General features: G+C 37.6%; 1 protein-coding gene across 1 annotated transcript in view; it reads right to left on the bottom strand.

Annotated features, from left to right (window-relative positions):
* The window catches only part of LOC103040661 (astrotactin-2), a 1,082,674-nt gene that overhangs the window by 637,987 nt on the left and 423,443 nt on the right, over window positions 1-21,244 (bottom strand). The window contains exon 3 of the mRNA XM_049465818.1: window positions 12,623-13,022. Coding sequence (XP_049321775.1) covers window positions 12,623-13,022 — 400 coding nt within the window. The remainder of the gene's footprint in view (window positions 1-12,622; window positions 13,023-21,244) is intronic.

Below are 21,244 nucleotides of genomic sequence, written 5' to 3'. Positions count from 1 at the left end.
TGACAAGCTAGGCCTGTGAGAAATAGACAAATACATTGTAGATTAAACTTAAAGAATTATCAAAAAAATAAATCAGTGAAGGAACACATATGCAACTTTAGGTTCTAGACTAAAAAAGTGTTTGGACTCCACACAAACCTAAAATAAAAACCCAACCCAGGTTTGGAGCTCAAAATCTAAGAAAAAACAGTTAACAAGAGCTCAGCATATCTAGAACCACTTAACAAGACAGCTGGAGAACCATTCCAGGTTCTGCCTCATAAAGCCGACTGAGAGAATGGGCATAAAGTTATGATCAAAGCTAAATTTAGCTAGTTTAAAGAATCGAAATATATATTATAAAACATATTCTGGCTTGTTTAACGTTCCTTCATAGTTTTGATGTTTTTTTAATATTAATCTACAATGTAGAAAATAATACAAAAAAAATATTAAATAAAAACATTAAAGTGTGACTGGTACCATATGCAAACAGAAAAACAAAAATTCAGTGAGCAGTGAGCGCTGCACATATCGCTGTCTTACCCTGCGTTCACACTGGAACGCGACGAGTCGCTTGTGTCGCCCAGCGTTTGTCGCTTGTGGGCGTGTCAAGCTCAACGCCCGCGTTTATCATGGTCCAGCCTCCGACAAGAAAAAAGGCACAAAAAAGGAATCACTTGGCCACTTTATTCTCCAGCTTTAACTCCCAAACTTGCTGGACTCTTGTGCGTTTCTGTGATTTAACTGCGCTGGAAACGCAGCCGTTCCCACAGACTGATGTGGGTCCACCCCGTTCAACAGAAAGAACCGGGAAAGAAACTAGAAATTCAGAGGACGTCGAGCCGCCTTGTTTGTGATTGGTCCAAAGAAAAGCTAGGAGCCAATCGGGTTAGAATGTCGCTTCACCGCGTCATAACTCATTTGCATAGAGTTGAGAAAAATTCATCTCCGTGTCGCTTGTCGCTCTGTCGCCTCTCGCATGTCGCGGCGACAAATCGCGCCCTGCCATAGGAAATGAATGGTCGCCTGTCGCTTTGTCGCTTTCCAGTGTGAACGCAGGGTAAGTGTGTAAACAGCATGGAGCAGCAGAGACAGCATTTATTAATAGCAACATAGCATATCTGGCTAATATATCAGATTAAACTGCACCCAGTCTTTTAAAAATAAAAATGTTGGGGTTAAACTTGGTGGAGTAATGAATTAAAAAAAGTTAAAAAGTCAAAGTATCATAACATTTATGACACAATGGAAGGAATAAGTGCTAAATTCACATTATGTCAGCGAGTAAAACCTAGTAGAAATGGTTGTTTAAAATCTCTACAGCACACAGTAAAACCTACTGGGATTACAAATTAGCATATTTGCACTAACCTTCTCTCAGATTAACATTACAAAATGACGCAATATTTACACATTAATGCAATGAAATACTGCGATAAAGACTAACAAATGATATACATTAAGTCTGGAATCTCTCGATAAAGCATTTTCAAGGATACCTTATCAAACGAAAGCCAATAAAAACAATAAAAAAGAGTTCTTTCATGAACTGGAGATGCGATTACTTCCCCAGATTAAAAGATAAAGCTCACGCAAGGTCACGATGCAAATATAATGTGATAGGAATTAATTGGAGCGATAATGAGCGTAGCGCCGGCCTGAGCCGAGGCGAGGCGGACGCCAGGAGAATACTCCTAATGATTTATTCAAGCCCCAGCCTCGGCTGTTTGTCCACATCACTTAGAGGGATTTCCATCCCTCATCCGTGGGATAAAGGCCGATGTTATCTCGGCAGTCTGCGGCTAACTCAGACAACGGCTGGTTAAACTCTGCGTCCAGCTTAATGGGAGCAAACAACAGTCTTTATCAGGTCCAGCAGTGCTCCCACCACACTGCCTCTCTCTGAATTAAACAGACTGATATATATGTAAAGAAAATCCTCACCTCCTTCAGAAAAAAACAGTTTATTTAGAGTAGCCTGCTCTAGAACTTCAGTGGGAATACAACCATTAACACCACAGCAACAGTCATGTTGCTTATAGTCCTATTACTTTCAGTCCTGTCACTTTTTATCCTGTCACTTTTATTTCTGTTACTTTCAGTCCTGTTACTTTCAGCACTGTTGCTTTTAATTCTGTTACTTCCAATCTTGGTGCTTAGAACCCTGATTGATTGCTTTTAATATTTTTACTTTCAGTCCTGTTACTTTTAACCCTGTTGATTTGAGTCCTGTTACTTTTAACCCTGTTGATTTTAGTCCTGTTACTTTTAACCCTGTTTGATTTCAGTCCTATTACTTTTAACCCTGTTGATTTTAGGCCTGTTACTTTTAACCCTGTTTGATTTCAGTCCTATTACTTTTAACCCTGCTGATTTTAGTCCTATTACTTTTAACTCTGTTGATTTCAGCCCTGTTACTTTCAGTACTGTCACTTTCAACCCTATCAATTTCAGTCCTGTGGCTTTCAGTCCTGTTACTTTTATCCTGTCGCTTTCAGCCCTGTTACTTTCAGTACTGTCACTTTCAACCCTATCAATTTCAGTCCTGTCACTTTCAGTCCTGTGGCTTTCAGTCCTGTTACTTTTATCCTGTCGCTTTCAGTTCTGTTACTTTCAGTCACCACTTTCAACCCTGTCACTTTCAGTCCTGTCTCTGTCAGTCCTGTTCATTTCTATCCTGATGCTTTCAGTTCTGTTTCTTTCAGTCCTGTTGCTTTCAGTACTGTCACTTTTAACCCTGTCACTTTCAGTCCTTTGACTTTCAGTCCTGTTTATTGTTATCTTGATGCTTTTTGTCTTGTCACTTTCAACTCTGTTGCTTTCAGTCCTGTAGCTTTTAGTCCTGTTGCTTTCAGTCCTGTTAATTTCTATCCTGATGCTTTCAGTTTTGTTTCTTTCAGTCCTGTCGCTTTCAGTCCTGTCACTTTTAACCCTGTCACTTTCAGTCCTTTGACGTTCAGTCCTGTTAATTGTTATTTTGTCACTTTTAGTCCTGTCACTTTCAGTCCTGTTACTTTCAGCCCTGTTACTTTCAGTTCTGTCACTTTTAGTCTTGTCACTGTCAGTCCTTTCGTTTCAGTCCTGTTACTTTTAGTCCTGTCATCTTCAGTCATGTTTCTTTCAGTCCTGTCACTTTTAATCCTATCACTTTCAGTCCTGTTACTTTCAGTTATGTTACTTTCAATCCTGTTGATTTCTGTCCTGTCACTTTCCCTGTTACTTTAAAACCTGTGAATTTTATTTCTGTCTACTCAATCCTTTTGCTTTCAGTCCTGTCACCTTCAATCCTGTTACTGTCAGCCTTGTTACAGCCATGTTTCTTTTAACTCTTTTTATTTCAACCATGTCATTTTCAACCATATCTCTTTTAGCTCTCGTTCTTTCAATCCTGTCATTTTCAATCCTGTTGCTCTGCTCTTTAAGTCATGTTTAAGCCTTTTTAAGCCACTCTCAACAGCAAATCCTAGTATAAATCACTGATTAACACATGTATGAATGGTTAGAAGCACATTTCTTTGAATTACGGTTTAAATTTATTTTAAAAAATTGAGCAAAGGTTCAATTGGTCATTTTTAAGAGTCATGGTTTAGAGTTTAATTGCACCCCGATTGTGGAATGACCTGTGGAGGTTTTAGAAGATTCATATTACAAGTTTCTTCTTTTTTTTTATTCGAGTATTAAGGTTCTGTGTATTAGACGAGCGTTTAGTTCGTTTTATTAAGTCAGTTTAAAACCGGCCTCCGCAGAGAACAGAGGAGAACAGAGATGATTAAAGCCACTCATCATCCTTTCTCATCCCTCGGATGCTAAAATGAGGCAATGAGATGCTTCAAAGCGTATTTGATTCAGATGTCAGTGTTTGGAGGGGGTGTACATATCTTAACTCGCCATCTGAACTCTTGCTAAAACTCAATCCACCAGAGAACTCTCCACCTTCAGGAGAAAAAGCTCAGATGAATAATTCACAAGTGTCCCAAACAGGGTTTTCTTCTCTCAGTGCCAAAACAAGCATGGCACAATTAAAGAGCCTCCAGCGATACCACAGCATCCACCTCCATCGCGCTCACATCTGCAGCCGGTGGGTCACCTGGGGTCGGCCGGGATGAGTCGGATAAATTGCTTTTTCCGAATGTTAAATACGAGGGTCAGGCAGGTCGATTGCAGGAAAAGGGAGCGGTTAACTTTTGCCCATGCATAATTCAACATAACACAAATAGTTTTCTACAACCCAAATAAAATCCATCCTAAATCACTAATAAATTATTGAAGGTAAACTTTGGCAGCAGTGCCATAAGGCTAGTTGAGGCTTGGTGTAAAATAAGGCAATTAATATGACTTTTCTGTTTCTAAACAGTATATTTAACCCTTGTGTGGTGTTCGGGTCTGTGGGACCCGTTTTCATTTTTCATCAAATGATACAAAAAAAATGTTTTTTCTAACTCAAACTCATTGGCATTGACTCATTTTTTGTGAAAAACATATATCAAAACACATTTTCAATAGACACACACTGTACACCCCCCCCCCCCCCCCTACACATTTATATTACATACAGTATGTTTGGCCGAGGGCTAATAAATGTTGCTTCATTTGTAAATTTGAAACTAAACAAATTTTCTACTCATATCTTGAGTTTAATTCATTTTCTTTTACATTTTATTAAAAAACTAATAAAAAAAGAGTAGCACTTTTTGAAAGAAATGTAACATAAGAAAGGTAAAGGGCAAATATTAACCATGTAAGCTGTTTATATTGCTTGCAATTTAGGTGAAGCGAGCATGTGTAAAGCATTTTAATGTAAAAATGCTTAATTTTGCTGAATTAAATACAAGTAACAAAGTAAACGAGTAACAAAAATATGAACACCACACAAGGGTTAACTTCATTGTGAATGCACTTTATTGTGAACTTCAAATTACAATTAAGGGTGGGCGCTATGGCCCTATAAATAATTTTAGGATTTTCTTGCTATTTTTGCACATATATAATTAAAACATTTTATTATTTTTCACAGTTTTATTTTATCTAACAAATATTCCTGGTGAAAAAAAATATATATATAAATAAATATATATATATATATATATATATATATATATATATATATATATATATATATATATATATATATATATTTAATTGTACTTTAAACATATTGAGAAATGTCTAAGTATGTCTAAGTAACATATGTATGTACTTACTTAAAATATATTGAAAGTACATTAATAGTATGCTTTATCAAATGTTTGAAAGTAAACTTTTCATACCTTTAAAAAGTACAATATAGTGTATTTTTTAAATAGACTACTATAACGTTTATTGTATTTCAATATACTTCTAAAATACGTATACTATTTCTAAATATATTTTTGTACATCTTTAGAGTGTGTTAAAAACAACTGTTACAGTAGTTCACTTAAAGTACAATGTATGATGTAACTTTTTAGAAAGTAAATTCAATTACTTATACTAATAAAAAAAAAAATGTAGTGCAGTATATTATTTGAATCGCTGGGCTTTTTTATTTGTGGGAGCGCATCTTTGTCTGCGCCGCCTATTGGGGACTTTGGTGTTTCTTCAAAGTTTCACTGTGCCTCTATGGGATTTAGTGCCCCAAGTGGTGTATAAATAATGACATCGCATTTGGTTTGTATTTGGTTTGTAAGTGCTGCATCGTTGCTTGGTTACCTGTATGTGGTGGAGTAATACATGGAGAGCTTCGGTTACAGTGCATTACCGGCTGATAATGTCACTCAAACAAAACGCCTCTCAGCCAATCACATAACAGGGTCAGAACTAACTGTTGTATAATCACCTGATAATGAACCATCCAACTCACATCCAAAGTACTTGACATGAATTTAAATCATTGATGTATAACTAAAAAACTAAGGTAAATGCTGTTATATTCTCCCTTACCGAGTATTAGATTTGGTTTTGTCGGTATACACAAAGTGTTTTACTTGCCACATCATACCGACTACCTTGTAACACTATATCACCTATCTAACCACTAATTAGTGGTACCACAGCAACCACCTGGATAGTCCAAAGACAATCCATCTTGCATTACCGATACATTATTAAAACTGAACTTTGGCAGCAGTGTAAATGAAGCCCATTTATATTTGACCTTTATGTTACTTGGATCTCTTCCAAAATTTGGGAAACACAACATCAACCACCTGGAATATCACAGCAACCACATTGCTACACATTAGCACGATTTACATTGCAAATGTTCTTTTTTCGAAAAACAGCAAAACAACAGTAATCGGCCCTTTAATCAGGCATTTAAATGGCTTTTTAAAAGGTAAATAAGAGCATAGTTTTACTGGGATTAAAAGTGTAAATTCAGCTGTAACTGGACATATCGTGCTGCAAAACTGTGCTGGACTGAGGTGCACAGCTTTCAACACGTGCCCATGTTACATGTTACAGAGGTTACCTCGTATTTACTCCTGCCCCCCCTTATGCTCCCCCTCCCCACTTCTCAGGCTGCAGCAGCCTGTCACTCACACAGACACAGAGACAGCGCTGTGTATCTACTGTACTTCTTGTGTCAAAAATCAAAACATTGCAACATGATGTGTTTGATTTAATTGCATGCGAACATCGTGATGACGATGCCTAAACGATATATCGTGCAGCCCTGTCACCCATTTTAAATCACTTTTGAGTTATTGGCGGTAAAGTTTGGCAGCAGTGCTGGTGAGGTTAGCTGAGGCTGTGTGTAAATTGAAGCCATTAATAAGACCTTTCTGTTACTTTGATTTCTGGTGAAATTAAATCTGGCCAGAGGCCCCATTTGATGCTTTCAGCACACTTTCAATCTGTCCTCGACTTTAATCAGACCTCAGAGATAGGAATTACACCGCATGCACGGGTACTTTTACCTAATGAAGTGTGTTTTATGTTTAATTGCCTCACTGATGTCATTGCATCCCTGTCTTTTGGCTGGAAACGGGGTTTTGATAAATCCTTGCCACGAGTAAAGGCTTGTAAAAGAATAGTGCAATTAAGCATATTTTTAAAAGTATATTTAAGATGAAAAAGCACATACTTTTATCAATAAAAGTAATATATACTAGTGCATCTCAAAAAATGAGAATATAACTGAAAAGTTACTTTATTTCAGTAATTCAGTTCAAAATGTGAAACTCATATATTATATAGATGCATTACACACAGAGTGAGCTATTTTAAGTGTTTATTTCTTTTATTGTTGATGATTATTACGGCTTACTGCCAATAAAACCACAAAAATCAGTGTATTTGGAATTAGAAATTAGAATATTATATAAGATCAATTGGTACTTTTGGCTACAGTGTGGGCACTGTGCCAAGTCCTGCTGGAAAATGAAATCCGCATCTCTATAAAAGTTGTCAGTAGCAGAGGGAAGCATGAAGTGCTGTAAGATTTTCCGGGAGTCAGTGAAGTGTTTTTTTCCTGAAAATCTTACAGCACTTCATGCTTCCCTCTGCTACTGACAACTTTTATGGAGATGCAGATTTCATTTTCCAGCAGGACTTGGCACACTGCTCACAAAAGTACCAATTGGTCTTACTGTATATAATATTCTAATTTCTAATTCTAAAGACAGATTTTGGGGTTTTTATTGGCTGTAATTCATAATCATCAACAATAAAATAAATAAAGGCTTAAAATAGATCACTCCTGTTTTACCTGTTTTACTTAATCTTATTTATTCTTAACTTTTATTTTTTATTATTTTAGTTCTATTTTTTTCTAGTTTTGTATTATTGCTTTTTAACTTATTTTGGTTTTCTTTTATTATTATCAGTATTATTATTTTTACTATTATTGCTTTTATTTTTTTAGTTTTTTTTTTAGTTTTTATTTATTTGTATTTTTTATTGTATTATGTAAAAGTTAGTTTTAGCTTAATTTTAACTCATTTTTGTTGTATTAATGGAATCTTCTTTTGATCTTAATCTTAAATGTTTTATTATAATAATTATTATTTTTATTTTAATTCTATTTTTATTTTCCAATTATTTTTATATTTTATTTGCTGTTATTTTAAAATAATTAACAATCCCTGTTTGTCTTCAATGTACTTCCGGGAAAAAATAAAGGTTACTTGATTAATTTATTGAGTTTTACATTTTGAACTGAATTTTAATTTAGATATGTATATATATATATATATATATATATATATATATATATATATATATATATATATATATATATATATATATATTTATTTTATTTTTTTTCAACAAAAACCAGCTTAGATCATCTGAAACCAGCTGGTCTTGAAGGTGGTCTGGTTTTCTAGTTTTCAGAAGCAGAAACTACCTTTTTGAGCTCCATCCCAAATTCTCAGACTTTCTTCCCTCTTACACTGATGGGGATTCCTCTTATGTTATCTCATATCTACTGCCTTAACTCAGAAAGACGTGCTCGGTTTCTGAAGCTTCGCTGCATTAGATTAGCATTGGAGCTACAAGGCTAATGTAGTTTAAGATGTAGTGGAAGTGACAGAAGCTCACCAATTAGGGTTTTGCCAACTGCATGCCTAAATCATCATACACTCGCTTCATCATACACTCGCTGCTGCGGTTTCAAGGAATCTCTAATAGACTTGATGATGATGTGGTTCATGATGCTGAGCTGCACTCACTGTTAGCTATGAAAAGTACAGAAAATCATCAGGCTGCAAGATGCTAGTGCTGTTTTTTAGCATTGCAAGGTACTTTTATATCCATTTTTTTAAACATACAGTATCAGAAAACCACATTAGCACGTTTATTAGAGATTATTTAACAAGCAGAGCCAGTTGGAGGAAAGTGTGTGATGATTTAGGAATGAAGCATCATGGAAACTGACTATTAGCTTCTAAAAAGTGTTGTAGCTTCAATGCTAAAGTGCTAAATAAGCACTAAAAAGGGTTCTTGGTAGATTGACTGTGTTTGAAGTAAGTGGAAAGCGATGGCTTCATGGATTATTATCAGAATGCTGTGCAAAACACAAAATTATTACTATTTTTAACTATTTATTCTATTTATTTTAGACTGCACACTAAATAGCACTCATATTTTTTTCCAGATTAATCCATATTAATCCATATTTTCCATATTAATCTATTTTATTGCCCTAGAGTTGCTTCAACTGCTTTAAGCAGTCTAGCAGTCCAAAGCACTGGCACTATGATCAGGATATCGATGGTTTGAATCCCGGTCATGCAGCTTGCAATCAGCTGCCAGAGTCCCGACAGAGCACTATTGGCCTTGCTCTCTCTGAGTGGGTAGCTGGCGCTCTTTCTCCCTCATTATTATGATTTATGTGACTTAGATATGATTTATATGACTACATTACTTAGCAACCACCTAGCAACACCTTAGTAACAACTTTGCAACACCGCTATGGCCACCACAGATACCATAGCAACACATTAACAACCACCATGGGCACCATAGCAAAACTTTAGCGACCACCTAGCAACACCTAAGCGACCACCTAGCTACACCTTAGCAACCACCAAGCAGCCACTAAGCAACACCATCCCAACCACTATGGACAGTAAAAGCAAAACCTTAGCAACAAGTTAGAAAAAAACATATTGGCCAATGTGAATACCATAGCAACACCACTTAGCAACACCATACCAACCACCACAGATACCATTGCAAAACTTTAGCAACCACCTAGCAACTGCTTAGCATTTAGCAGCCACTGAGCAACACCATAGAAAACACCATGTTCACCATAGCAAAACTTTAGCAACCACCAAGAAGCCACTGAACAACACTTTAGCAATCACCATGGACACCATAGCAAAACTTTAGCAACCACCTATCAACACCTTAGCAACAACTAAGGAACTGCTTAGCAACCACTTAGCAACACTATACCAACCACCTCAGATACCATTGCAACACTTTAGCAACTACCTAGCAACACCATGCCAACCATTATGGACATTAAAAGCAAAACCTTTGAATTAACTTAGAAAAAAACATAGCGACCAACGTGTATACCATAGCAACACCATACCAACCACTACAGATACCATTGCCAAACTTTAGCAACTGCAACCACCTAGCAACTGCTTAGCAACACATTAGCAACCACCATGGACATCATAGCAAAACCTTAGCAAGCACCTTGCAACAACTCAGTAACCATTTAACAGCCACTTAGCAACACCATAGCAAGCACAACAGATACCATGGCAGCACCTTAGCAACCACCCAGCAACACCTTAACAACCACCAACCAGCCACTTAGCAACCACCATGGACACCATAGCAACACCCTAGCAACCATATAGCAACACCAAAGCAACCACTTAGAAACCACCTAGCAACACTTTCGCAACACATTAGCAACCACCATGGACACCATAGCAAAACCTTACCAACAACCTAGCAACCACAAATATAGCAACCAAAGCGGATGCCATAACAACACCATAGCAACCAGCAACGAATGTGCACTGCAATCACACTCGCAGTTTCTCCAGGAACTGTAATCTAGTGCTTTTCTCTCAGTCTGTGAGAGTGTTGTTATATTTAAAAGCTACAGGGATTATCTCAGCCTCCCACAGATCTCTACATGTGGGATTAAAAACCAGCGACCTCCTGACCGCTCCGTATGTGTAAATGAGAGTGCGGGTGATGCTATTAGCATACGACGGGGTGAAATAAAGGTTTCCTGTCGATGCCGAGCCGCTATCCCGCGTCCTCGGTGTGAACCGGCTCGCCCTCGCGGTTCTCCACCGGGAAACATCTAAAGCAACTCATCAGCGGCGAGTCAATGGCCCGATCTCTCCAGAGCCGTCCTCTCCGCCCGTGCCGCGCCGCAAATTCGGGTCAATGGCTATAATTAGCCTCTGCTTTGGCAGGTGACTTCAAACCCAAACCCCCAGACGGACGAGCCGGAGTACGCCGCGTAGGTGCCGGTTTAAAGGGTGGCACAGGAACGGCAGGGTTTTAACTATGTTAGCTTTAGTTAAGCTTCAGGACCAAGATGATGGAGGACCCGGTGGTTTAGCTGGTGTTAGCAGTGTTTTTTTGTGGATGCTGCTGGAGGACACATGAGAACCTGACGGCTTCTCACTGCATGATTTGAACTGGAAATCATGTACTCAAAAAAAACATGCATTACACTGTTGTAAAACAGGCCGATTCTAATACCTCAAAACTGTTACATCACAGTCCAGAATCATTATGTTAAGCCTTGACTAAAAAGGAAAATAAATGCTTTAATTAAAGCTTGTAAAAAGGTAAAACATGTGTTATACTTTCTTTAAAAAGAGAAAATTAGCATGTTGTCCTTTCCGAGGTAAAAAAAAAAGTGGTTTGTAAATATAAAACTGCATCAGAATCAACCAATATCGCACACTTATTATTTATAAATTAAACAATGACTTATAATGTTCATTAAATGCATTCAGTGGCACCCTAATGGTCAGTATGTTTATGAAAACATCCGTAAAATCTAAACAGATGATGTCAAACATTTGCAACATTTTGTAGCCACATAAAATTTAAAAATATACTTCAATTTGCGTAAAAATTAACAATTTACATACAATTACACTACAAATATGGAGTTTCTAATGCTATGTTAGCACGAATTACACTAAAACTATGGAGTTTCCAATGCTATGTTAGCACCAACGTAACACAAATAGCCAGTCTACACCAGATATTCTACAACCAGAGAAACTGAAGCATGTCTCAACCAATCCAAAGCTACGCTAGCTATTCTACAAGTGATATAGCTGAACCAGAAGAACTTAAGCATGTCTCAACCAAAGAAAAGCTACGCCAGGGATTCTACAAGTGATATAACCAAACCAGAAGAACGGAAGCATGTCTCAACCAAACCAAAGGTACACCAGCTATTCTACAAGTGATGTAGATGAACCAGAAGAACGGAAACATGTCTCAACCAAACCAAAGGTACACCAGCTATTCTACAAGTGATGTAGACGAACCAGAACAACGGAAACATGTCTCAACCAAACCAAAGGTACACCAGCTATTCTACAAGTGATGTAGACGAACTAGAAGAACTGAAGCATGTCTCAACCAAACCAAACCAAAGCTACACCAGCTATTCTACAAGTGATATAGCCAAAACTAGAAGAACTGAAGCATGGCTCAACCAAAGCAAAGCTACATCAGTTCTTCTACAAGTGATGTAGATGAACCAGAAGAACTGAAGATTGTCTCAACCAAACAAAAGCTACACCAGCTTTTCTACAAGTGACATAGCCGAACCAGAAGAAGTGAAGCATGTTTCAACCAAACCAAAGCTACATTAGCTATTCTACAAGTGACATAGCTAAACGAGAAGAACTGAAACATGTCTCAACCAAACCAAAGTTACGCCAGCAATTCTACAAGGGACGTAGCCGAAACTTGAATAACTGAAGCTTCTCTCAACCAAATCAAAGCTACGCCAGCTATTCTACATGTGATATTGCCAAATGGGAAGAACTGAAGCATGTCTCAAACAAACCAAAGCTACGGCAGCTTTTCTACAAGTGATATAACCAAACCAGAAGAACTGAAGCATGTCTTAAACAAACCAAAGCTACACCAGCTTATGCACAAGTGATGTAGCCAAACCAGTAGAACCGAAGCACCCATGGTTACTCACCTCTGTTGTCCAAACTGTGTTTATGGTTGACTTCTCCACATCCCTTTCCAAGGCTATCCACACTACGAGTTCCCTGGCTGCTGAAATCCTCCTCCAGATGTGCCTTCCCATCCAGCATCTGCCCCGGCTGGTCATCGTCCTCACAGTCACAGTCGTCCAGAATAGGGGTCTCACGGATGGGCATGCCGATGACGGAGGTGTGCTGGTGGGGCCGTGCACCCCTGAAGCCGTCCCTGGTCTGCTGGGGTCCGAGCAGGACGGAGGGGATGTAGTGGATCTCATGGGTGGCCTCGGTGCTGGCGCTCTTCTGAGGGGCCCGGCGGCGCCGGCACCAGCGCTGGCGAGTGTAGAGTACCAGCGTGAAGAGGAGGATCAGGAGCAGGAGGGCAATCAAACCACCCTGAGAAAAAGAAAAGGAAAAAGTTGGTTGAGTCACGTGAAATGCTCTATATTGGAAAAATGGCAACGTGACAGGGATTATGAGATTATTAAGGGATTATTAGGGGATTCTTAAGGGATGGGCTTATTAAGGCCTAAGAAACATATGATATATGGTACAAATTAACAGAAAAGCAACTCTTGCAAAAACAATCACATCCACGTTCAATGCATTAGACCTCACGTGCATATCCCATAGGTCAGTGTAGATTTCTTAAGCTTTTAACAGAAAACATTTTAAGAGTGATGGTCCTGAACACTGGCAGTACCAAGACTAAGGGTCCTAAAGATGGTCACTAGCAAGATTGATGGTCCTAAGAACTAGCATTACCAAGACTGAAGGTCCTAAAGACTGGCAATGCCAAGACGGAGGGTCCTTAAGACTGGCACTACCAAGACTGGTGTACCTAAAGACTGGTAATGCCAAGACTGATAATCCTGAAGACTGGCAATGCCAACAGTGAGGGTACTAATGACTGGCAGTACCAAGACTGATGGTCCAAAACACAGATAATATCAAGACTGAGGGCCCTGAAGACTAGCAATACCAAGTTTAAAGGTCCTAAAAAACGCCAAAACCAAGACTGATGGCCCTAAAGACTGGCACTTGGAGGTCTTAAAAGTACCAAGACTGCGGGTCATAAGGAATGACAGTACCAAGAAGTAGAGCTCTAAAGACTGGCACTACCAAACTGTGGGTGCAAAAGACTGGCAGTATCAAAGATGGGAGCCCTAATACAGAAAGTACCAAGACTGAGGGTCCTAAAGAAGGTTACTACCAAAATGAATGGTCCTAAAGACTAGCACTTTCAAGACTGGGGGTCTTAAAACTGGCAGTACCAAGATTGAGGATCCGAAAGACTGGCACTACCAAGACTGGTGTACCTAAAGACTGGTAATGCCAAGACTGATGGTCCTAATGACTGGCATTACCAAGACTGAAGGTCCTATAGACAGACACTACCATGATTGAGAGACCTAAATACACATAATATCAAGACTGATGGTCCTAAAGACTGGCACTAGCAAGATTGATGGCCTTAAAGACTGGCACCACCAATACTGATAGTCCTAAAGACTAACACTATCAAGACTGATGGTCTTAAAGACTGGCACTACCAAGATTGATAGTCCTAAAGACTGGCACTACCAAGACTGATAGTCCTAAAGACTGGCACTACAAAGACTGATGGTCTTAAAGACTGGCGATACCAAGACTGATGGTCCTAAATACTGACACTATCAAGACTGATGGTCCTAAATACTGACACTACCAAGACTGATGGTGCTAGATAGATAATATTAAAACTGATGGTCCTAAAGACTGGTGATGCCAAGACTGTTGGTCCTAAAGGTCACAACACCAAGACTGAGGGTCCTGAAGAGTGGCAATACCAATGATGAGAGCCTTAAAGACAGATAATATCAAGACTCATGATCCTAAAGACAGATAATATGAAGACTGAGGGTCCAAAAGACTGAGGCTAGCAAGAATAATAGTCTTAAAGACTGGTACTACCAAAACTAATGCTCCTAAAGACCAACACCAAGGTGTAGGTTAAATAATTCAGCAGTAATGCTCTGTATTTGGTCTGCAGACCTCAGATAAGCAGAAACAGGTTTGGAACAGATCAGATTGAGACTGTAAACGGTGAGGGACTCTGTAAAGGGTTGAATCATCTGCAGGTAAATGTAATTCTGTCAGTTTTTCTGCAACATTTTCTCTTCTGGCAAAACACTGAGCGAGTTTATTCCAACCAGTCACATCTGGCACGTCACACAGCTGAGAGAAATGGGTCTGAATATGAGCAGTCGGATGTTCAGCTGCTTCAGACTGTAGCTGTGCCAGTGCAGTGCTGAATGCTGCATACTAGTGCATCTAAAAAAAAAAAAATGAGAATATAATTGAAAAGTTACTTTATTTCAGTAATTCAGTTCAAAATGTGAAACTCATATATTATATAGATGTATTAAACACAGAGTGATCTATTTTAAGTGTTTATTTCTTTTATTGTTGATAATTATGGGTGACAGCCAATGAAAACCCAAAAATCAGTGTTTCAGAAAATTTTAATATTGTATAAGACCAATTGGTACTTTTTTCAGTGTGGGCAGTGTGCCAAGTCCTGCTGGAAAATGAAATCTGCAGTGTTTCCAGAAAATCTTACAGCACCTCATGCTTGCCTTTACTGTCAAACATAAAGGTTGGAACACACGTTCTGGGGCTGTTTTTTGCTAAGAGTATAATAAGACTCCAATTTATTTTAAAAAATCAGAGCGCACCTTAAAGGGAATGGCAACTGGCGAACTGACTGGTTTATTTCACGTTATCTTTTAGTCCTTTATTTCCTTTTTGTTTCTTCATTATTTTATTTATTATTATTATTATTATTATTATTATTATTATTATTATTATTTTTTTATTTTTTTTTTTTTTTCTATTTTAATTTTATCTTTTTTTATTTTTTATTTACTGTTATTTTAAAATAATTAAATATAGTTATTATTTTCTATGTCGTGTCAGCTACATTGAAAATGAGAGTTGCCCTCAATGTACTTCCGAGGTAAAATAAGGGTTGATTGATTAATTAATTGATTGATTGATAAGAGATTGATAAGGAATAAGCTTTTTGAGCCGCACAAAATGCATTTCTTGTGCCCTCATGATACCCAAGACACAACTAAATCAAGTCACGCCCTAAATCAAGCTGCGTGATTTACAATTGACTGGTGCACTATAGATCATTAAAAAGGGTTTTTGGGTGATTCGGGGAATTAGAGACACCTCTGGTGAGGATGTGTAATTACACACTGAAAGGCATTTAATGTTAATGTCACTGTTTAAATAAATTACTGTTTAAAATTCTGTGTTTTTAAAATGAATAGTTGGGTCAGGACACTAGTGCAATAAATTGCAATGCTTTAAAAGAATAAAATCTTCCACACTGCTGCTTTAACTTGTGTTTTCTACCCAGTCAATGTCTAGATATCACCGATTCTAGAGCAGAGAGCAGAATTTGAGTTTAAAACACTGTTCAGATTTCAGTCTCAGACCTCCAGAGTGAGTTAAACACAGCCTCGTCTCCTGCTCGTGTCCTCGGCCCGAGGGCTCGGTAAGCCCCCCCGCAGCGCAGGATCCATTGCTCCATGGTTTGTCCCATTTCATGGCGCGTCAGCGACATCAAAGAGCGTCGCTCGCACAAGCTGCTCATGCATAATACTCTTAAATCAGGAATCAATTGTCAGCGAGCGAGAGGGAAGCACTGGCTGCAGAGATACTGTTACATACACACACTCTCACGCATTCAGCACTCGTACAACTAACACTCTACCACACTCCACAACCTTTAATTAAAAATTATATTACTACAAAAAAAGACCACCCCCCTTTAATCTTTCACTTCAGAAGAGTATAGACACCCTTTTGCTTTTTCGTCATACTGATATTTTTCAGATTATCAAACAAACTTTAATATCGTACAATTATAACCTGAGTAAATATTTAAAAAACACTTTTTAAATAATGATTTAATTCATTAAAGGAACAAAAAACTATCCAAGTGCTTTAAGTGTCTAAAATTGCATGTTTTCAGAATTTTATAAGAATATTCGGTAACACTTTCTATAAATGTCATCTTTATTAGACCCTATAACCACATTCATAACATGTTATAATGCATTCATAAGGCATTATAAACATGGCTATAAATATTTATAAAAATACATAACTCATCATAGCCATGTTTATTAAGCATTATGACCTGTGATCATAATACATTATAAGCTGTGCTTGTAATATATATATATATATATATATATATATATATATATATATATATATATATTAAAATAGTATATCTCTATCATTAATAATCTAGACCTACAAGGAAAGTCTGGCACTTTACTTAGAGCGCACAAAGACCTGTTATAATACATTATAATTGACTATAAATATTCAAGACAATAAACACAGCTATTAATGCATTATAATCACAGTTCATGATGCATAATAAACATGGCTATGATCAATTATAGAGTTTTATACATATGTATAGCCATGTTTATAATGCCTTATGAATGCACTATAATGTGTTATGAATATGTCTATAGAGTCTTATAGAGATGACATTCATAGAAAGTGTTACCAGTATATCTACATCTATCGTTAGTAATCTAGACCCACAATGAAAGTCTTTCACTTTAGTTACAGTACACAAAGACCTGTTATAACACATTATAAATGACTATAAATAACATTATATTAAAGACAAGAATGATTTATGAGTGGTTAAAACTATATTTATAGGATTATTGAGGGTGTGTTTATAAGTTGGAAGCTTTTTTAGTCATGATACAGTCTGCACACTGGACTGAGTTTCTTGGTATTGGTGTATAACATGTTATAAACACAGCTATTAATGCATTATAATCACAGTTCATGATGCATAATAAACATGGCTATGATTAATTATACATTTTTATAAATATGTATAGCCATGTTTATAATGCCTTATGAATGCATTTTAATGTGTTATGAGTATGTTTATAGAGTCTTATAGAGATGACATTCATAGAAAGTGTTACTGAATATTTAAGTTTATTAAGTTTAATTCATGAGTGGTTAAAAGTAATTAAAGCATGCTTTGTTAAGGCTCTTGGTTTATGCATATTTATGCCCATGTTTATAATGCCTTATGGATGCATTATTATTTATAATGTGTTATGAGTGTGTTCATAGAGTCTAATAGACACCACATTCACAGGAATTGTTACCATATAGTCTTGAGATTAGTCAGATACACAGTCAGTAGATGTAATAAACTGAAGATTTAAATGTTGTGTGTTTGTGTTATTTACATGACTCTCTGTGTTTTGTTGATTTATCTGTACAGTCTGTAAATGGCATGCCTTCAAAACCTGCTCCACCAGATGGACTCAGAAGTCTGTGGTGCTCCGGCTGCTTGTTTATTCTTAATTATCTCTTAAAGATTGAGAGAATATTGCCGCGTGCCTTGATCGCTCGGAGTCTGGCTGCAGCTTCAGTCGGGTAATGGCAGAATGTGCTGGAAGTCATTAAGAGGAAAGAGCAGAAGATGTAGAGCTAGATAAACCGAGAGTATTGCATTAGTGCTGCATTTCCTGTTTGATTTTCAGTAGCTTGGTGATTCAGATTTATATTTAGAGCTTAGATTGTAATTTTGGTACTCCTATAAATGTTATAGCATCCGGCTCTGTGGCCTCCATTCTCACAGGGCTTTTGATCTTTTTAATGAATGTGTTTTGGGTATTATGTGAAATAAACCAATCACCATCCAGTTGTCATTCCCTTTAACTGCTGTGACTTTGGTGCGTTGGTATCTTAACAGTGCAGCACTGTTGTCAGGGTTTTAATCAGTCAGTGGCGCACCTGTGTTTTCCGACGCCAAAAAAGAAGCTCTCCAGAAATTTCCAGACCACCACATCCATCAGTGTAGATTTATTCCTAAACGCTGATGCTATTCCAATATACTGTGGACAGGATGTAAGATAGCAATGAGCATCGTGACACACCTTGCGCAGGGTGTACAATAGGTCCCTATGTATGCTATATAATGCATTATGACTATTGGTTTCATAGGAAGTGTTACTGACAATTTTAGATTTTGATAATTTTTTTGGCAATTTGACAGGAATTCTGTATTTTCAATCTCTTGGGGCACACTAGTCGGGTTTAAAACATCGGAAGTGTAAGTTTTCAGCATTGCCATAAGGAAATTTCGGTAACACTTTCTATGAATGTCATCTCTATTAGACTCTATAACCACATTCATCACATATTATAGTGCATTCATAAGGCATTATAAACATGGCTATAAATATTTATAAAAATGCATAACCCATTATAGCCATGTTTATTAATCATTATAACTTGTGATAATAATACATTATAAGCTGTGTTTATAATATATATATGTTAAAATAATATATATCTATTGTTAATAATATAGTCCTACAATGAAAGTCTGGCACTTTACTTAGAGCGCACAAAGACCTGTTATAATACATTATAATTGACTATTATTAATATTATATCCAAGACAATAATAATTAATGAGTATATAAAAATATATTTATAGGATTATTGAGGGTGTGTTCATTAGTTGGAAGCTTTTTTAGTCATGATACAGTCTGCAAACTGGACTGAGTTCCTTGGTATTGACGTATAACGCGTTATAAACACAGCTAATAATGCATTATAATCACAGTTCATGACACATAATAAATTTTATTTGTTTATGAATGCATTATAATGTGTTATTAGTATGTTTATAGAGACTTATAGAGATGACATTCATAGACATTCAAGTGTTACCAAAAGTTCTTCAATCTCAAACTTAGGTCTTATAAAGAATATTTTGGATTACTAGAATATTTTGAAGCTGGAGCATTTTGATGCTCTAACATGCTCTAATTATATTAATCTGACATTATGATTGATGTTTCCTGAAGCTAAACCCTTCATATATTAGCAGTTATCTACAGTACATTTTTATTTGTCCTCTTATCCCTCAATTAACTATTAATTTCACTCATATTCAGTACCGTTGCACCAGGTTAACTCTACAGTCTGGTTATGAAGCTCGGCGTGATGCGCAGTTTGAGCTCGGTGACCTCTGCCAGCGTTTGGGGGAAGTTTGTAGAACGAGTTTCTGGCTCCCATTTTTCTGCGTTTAACTTTGAGAGGAGTTGATTCGGGGAGCGGCGCTCGCCTCGCCGAGATTAATGAACGCATTCGGTCCGGGTGAAGCGCGGCTGTCCGAGAACGCCTGTCCACCGCCGCGTGATTTATAGACAGCCGGCAGTGCATGAGCTGTACTTTCAGACGGGTTTGTTTTCACTCATGAAGATGGAATTTTTAAATCCAGTGATTAATAATCCCTTCCTACCCCTGCTGTACATCAGAGAGAGAGAGGGAGAAAGAGGGAGAGAGAGGGAGAGAGAGAGAGTCTAAGACAGAGAATAAGCAAGTGAGAAAGAGAGTGAGAGAGACCAAGAGAGAGAGAGTGAGAGAGATGGTTTGAGAAAGTGAGAAAGAGAGATATAGAATGAGAGTAAGTGAGTGAGACAGAGACAGAGAGAAAGTGAGAGAGAGTAAGATAATGGGGGGGAAGAGAGAGAGCAAGAGTGAGAGACAGGCAGAAAGTGAGAGAGTGAGAGAGAGAGAAAGAGAGAGAGAGTGAGTGAGAGAGAGTGTGAAGGAGACTATAAGAGCGAGGGATATAGAATGAGAGTAAGTGAGAGAGAAAGATAGAGTAAGAGAAAGAGTGTGAGAGATAGAAAGAAAAAGATAGAGAGAGTGAGTGAGTGAGAGAGAGACAGAGAGAGAGTGAAAGAGAGTAAGACAATGGGGGGAAGAGAGAGAGCAAGAGTGAGAGACAGACAGAAAGTGAGAGAGAGAGAATGAGGGTGAGAAAGCTAGTGAGAGAGCAAGAGTGAGAGACACAGAGAAAGTGAGAAAGAGCGAAAGTGAGAAAAAGAGTGAGTAAGAGAGACAGAAAGAGAGAGAGTGAGTGAGAGAGAGAGTAAGAGAGTGTGAAAGAGACTAAAAGAGCGAGAGATAAAGAATGACAGTAAGTGAGAGAGAAAGATAGAGTAAGAGAAAGAAAAAGATAGAGAGAGTAAGTGAGTGAGAGAAAGGTAATGGGGGAAGAGAGAGAGCAAGAGTGAGAGACAGAAAGTGAGAGAGAGAATGAGGGTGAGAAAGCTAGTGAGAGCAAGAGTGAGAGACGCAGAGAAAGTGAGAAAGAGAAAGAGTGAGAGAGTGAGTGAGAGAGAGTAAGAGAGTGTGAGAGACTAAAAGAGCGAGAGATATAGAGTGAGAGTGAGAGAGAGTAAAAGAGAGGGAGTGAGAGAGAAAGAGTAAGAGAATGAAAAAGAGAGTAAGTAGGTGAGTGAGATTTAGAGTGAGAGTGAGTGAGAGAGAAAAAGAGAGTGAGAGAACAAGAAATATAGAGTGTGAGAGATAGAGGGAGAAAAAGAGAGAGTAAGAGTATGAGAAAGAGAGAGAGTGATAGAAAAGGTGTAAGAGATAGAGTGAGAAAGAATGAGAGAGACAGACTGAGAGAGAGAGAAAGAAAAAGAGTGAGTGAGAAAGAGCGAGAGTAAGAGCGCAAGAGAGAGAGAAATAGAAAGAGAATGAGTAAT

The sequence above is a fragment of the Astyanax mexicanus genome, chromosome 1, assembly GCF_023375975.1.
Source record: "Astyanax mexicanus isolate ESR-SI-001 chromosome 1, AstMex3_surface, whole genome shotgun sequence".
NCBI lineage: Eukaryota > Metazoa > Chordata > Actinopteri > Characiformes > Acestrorhamphidae > Astyanax > Astyanax mexicanus.
Note: the sequence above shows the minus strand (reverse complement) of the source record. Positions and strands in the feature narration are given on the sequence as shown.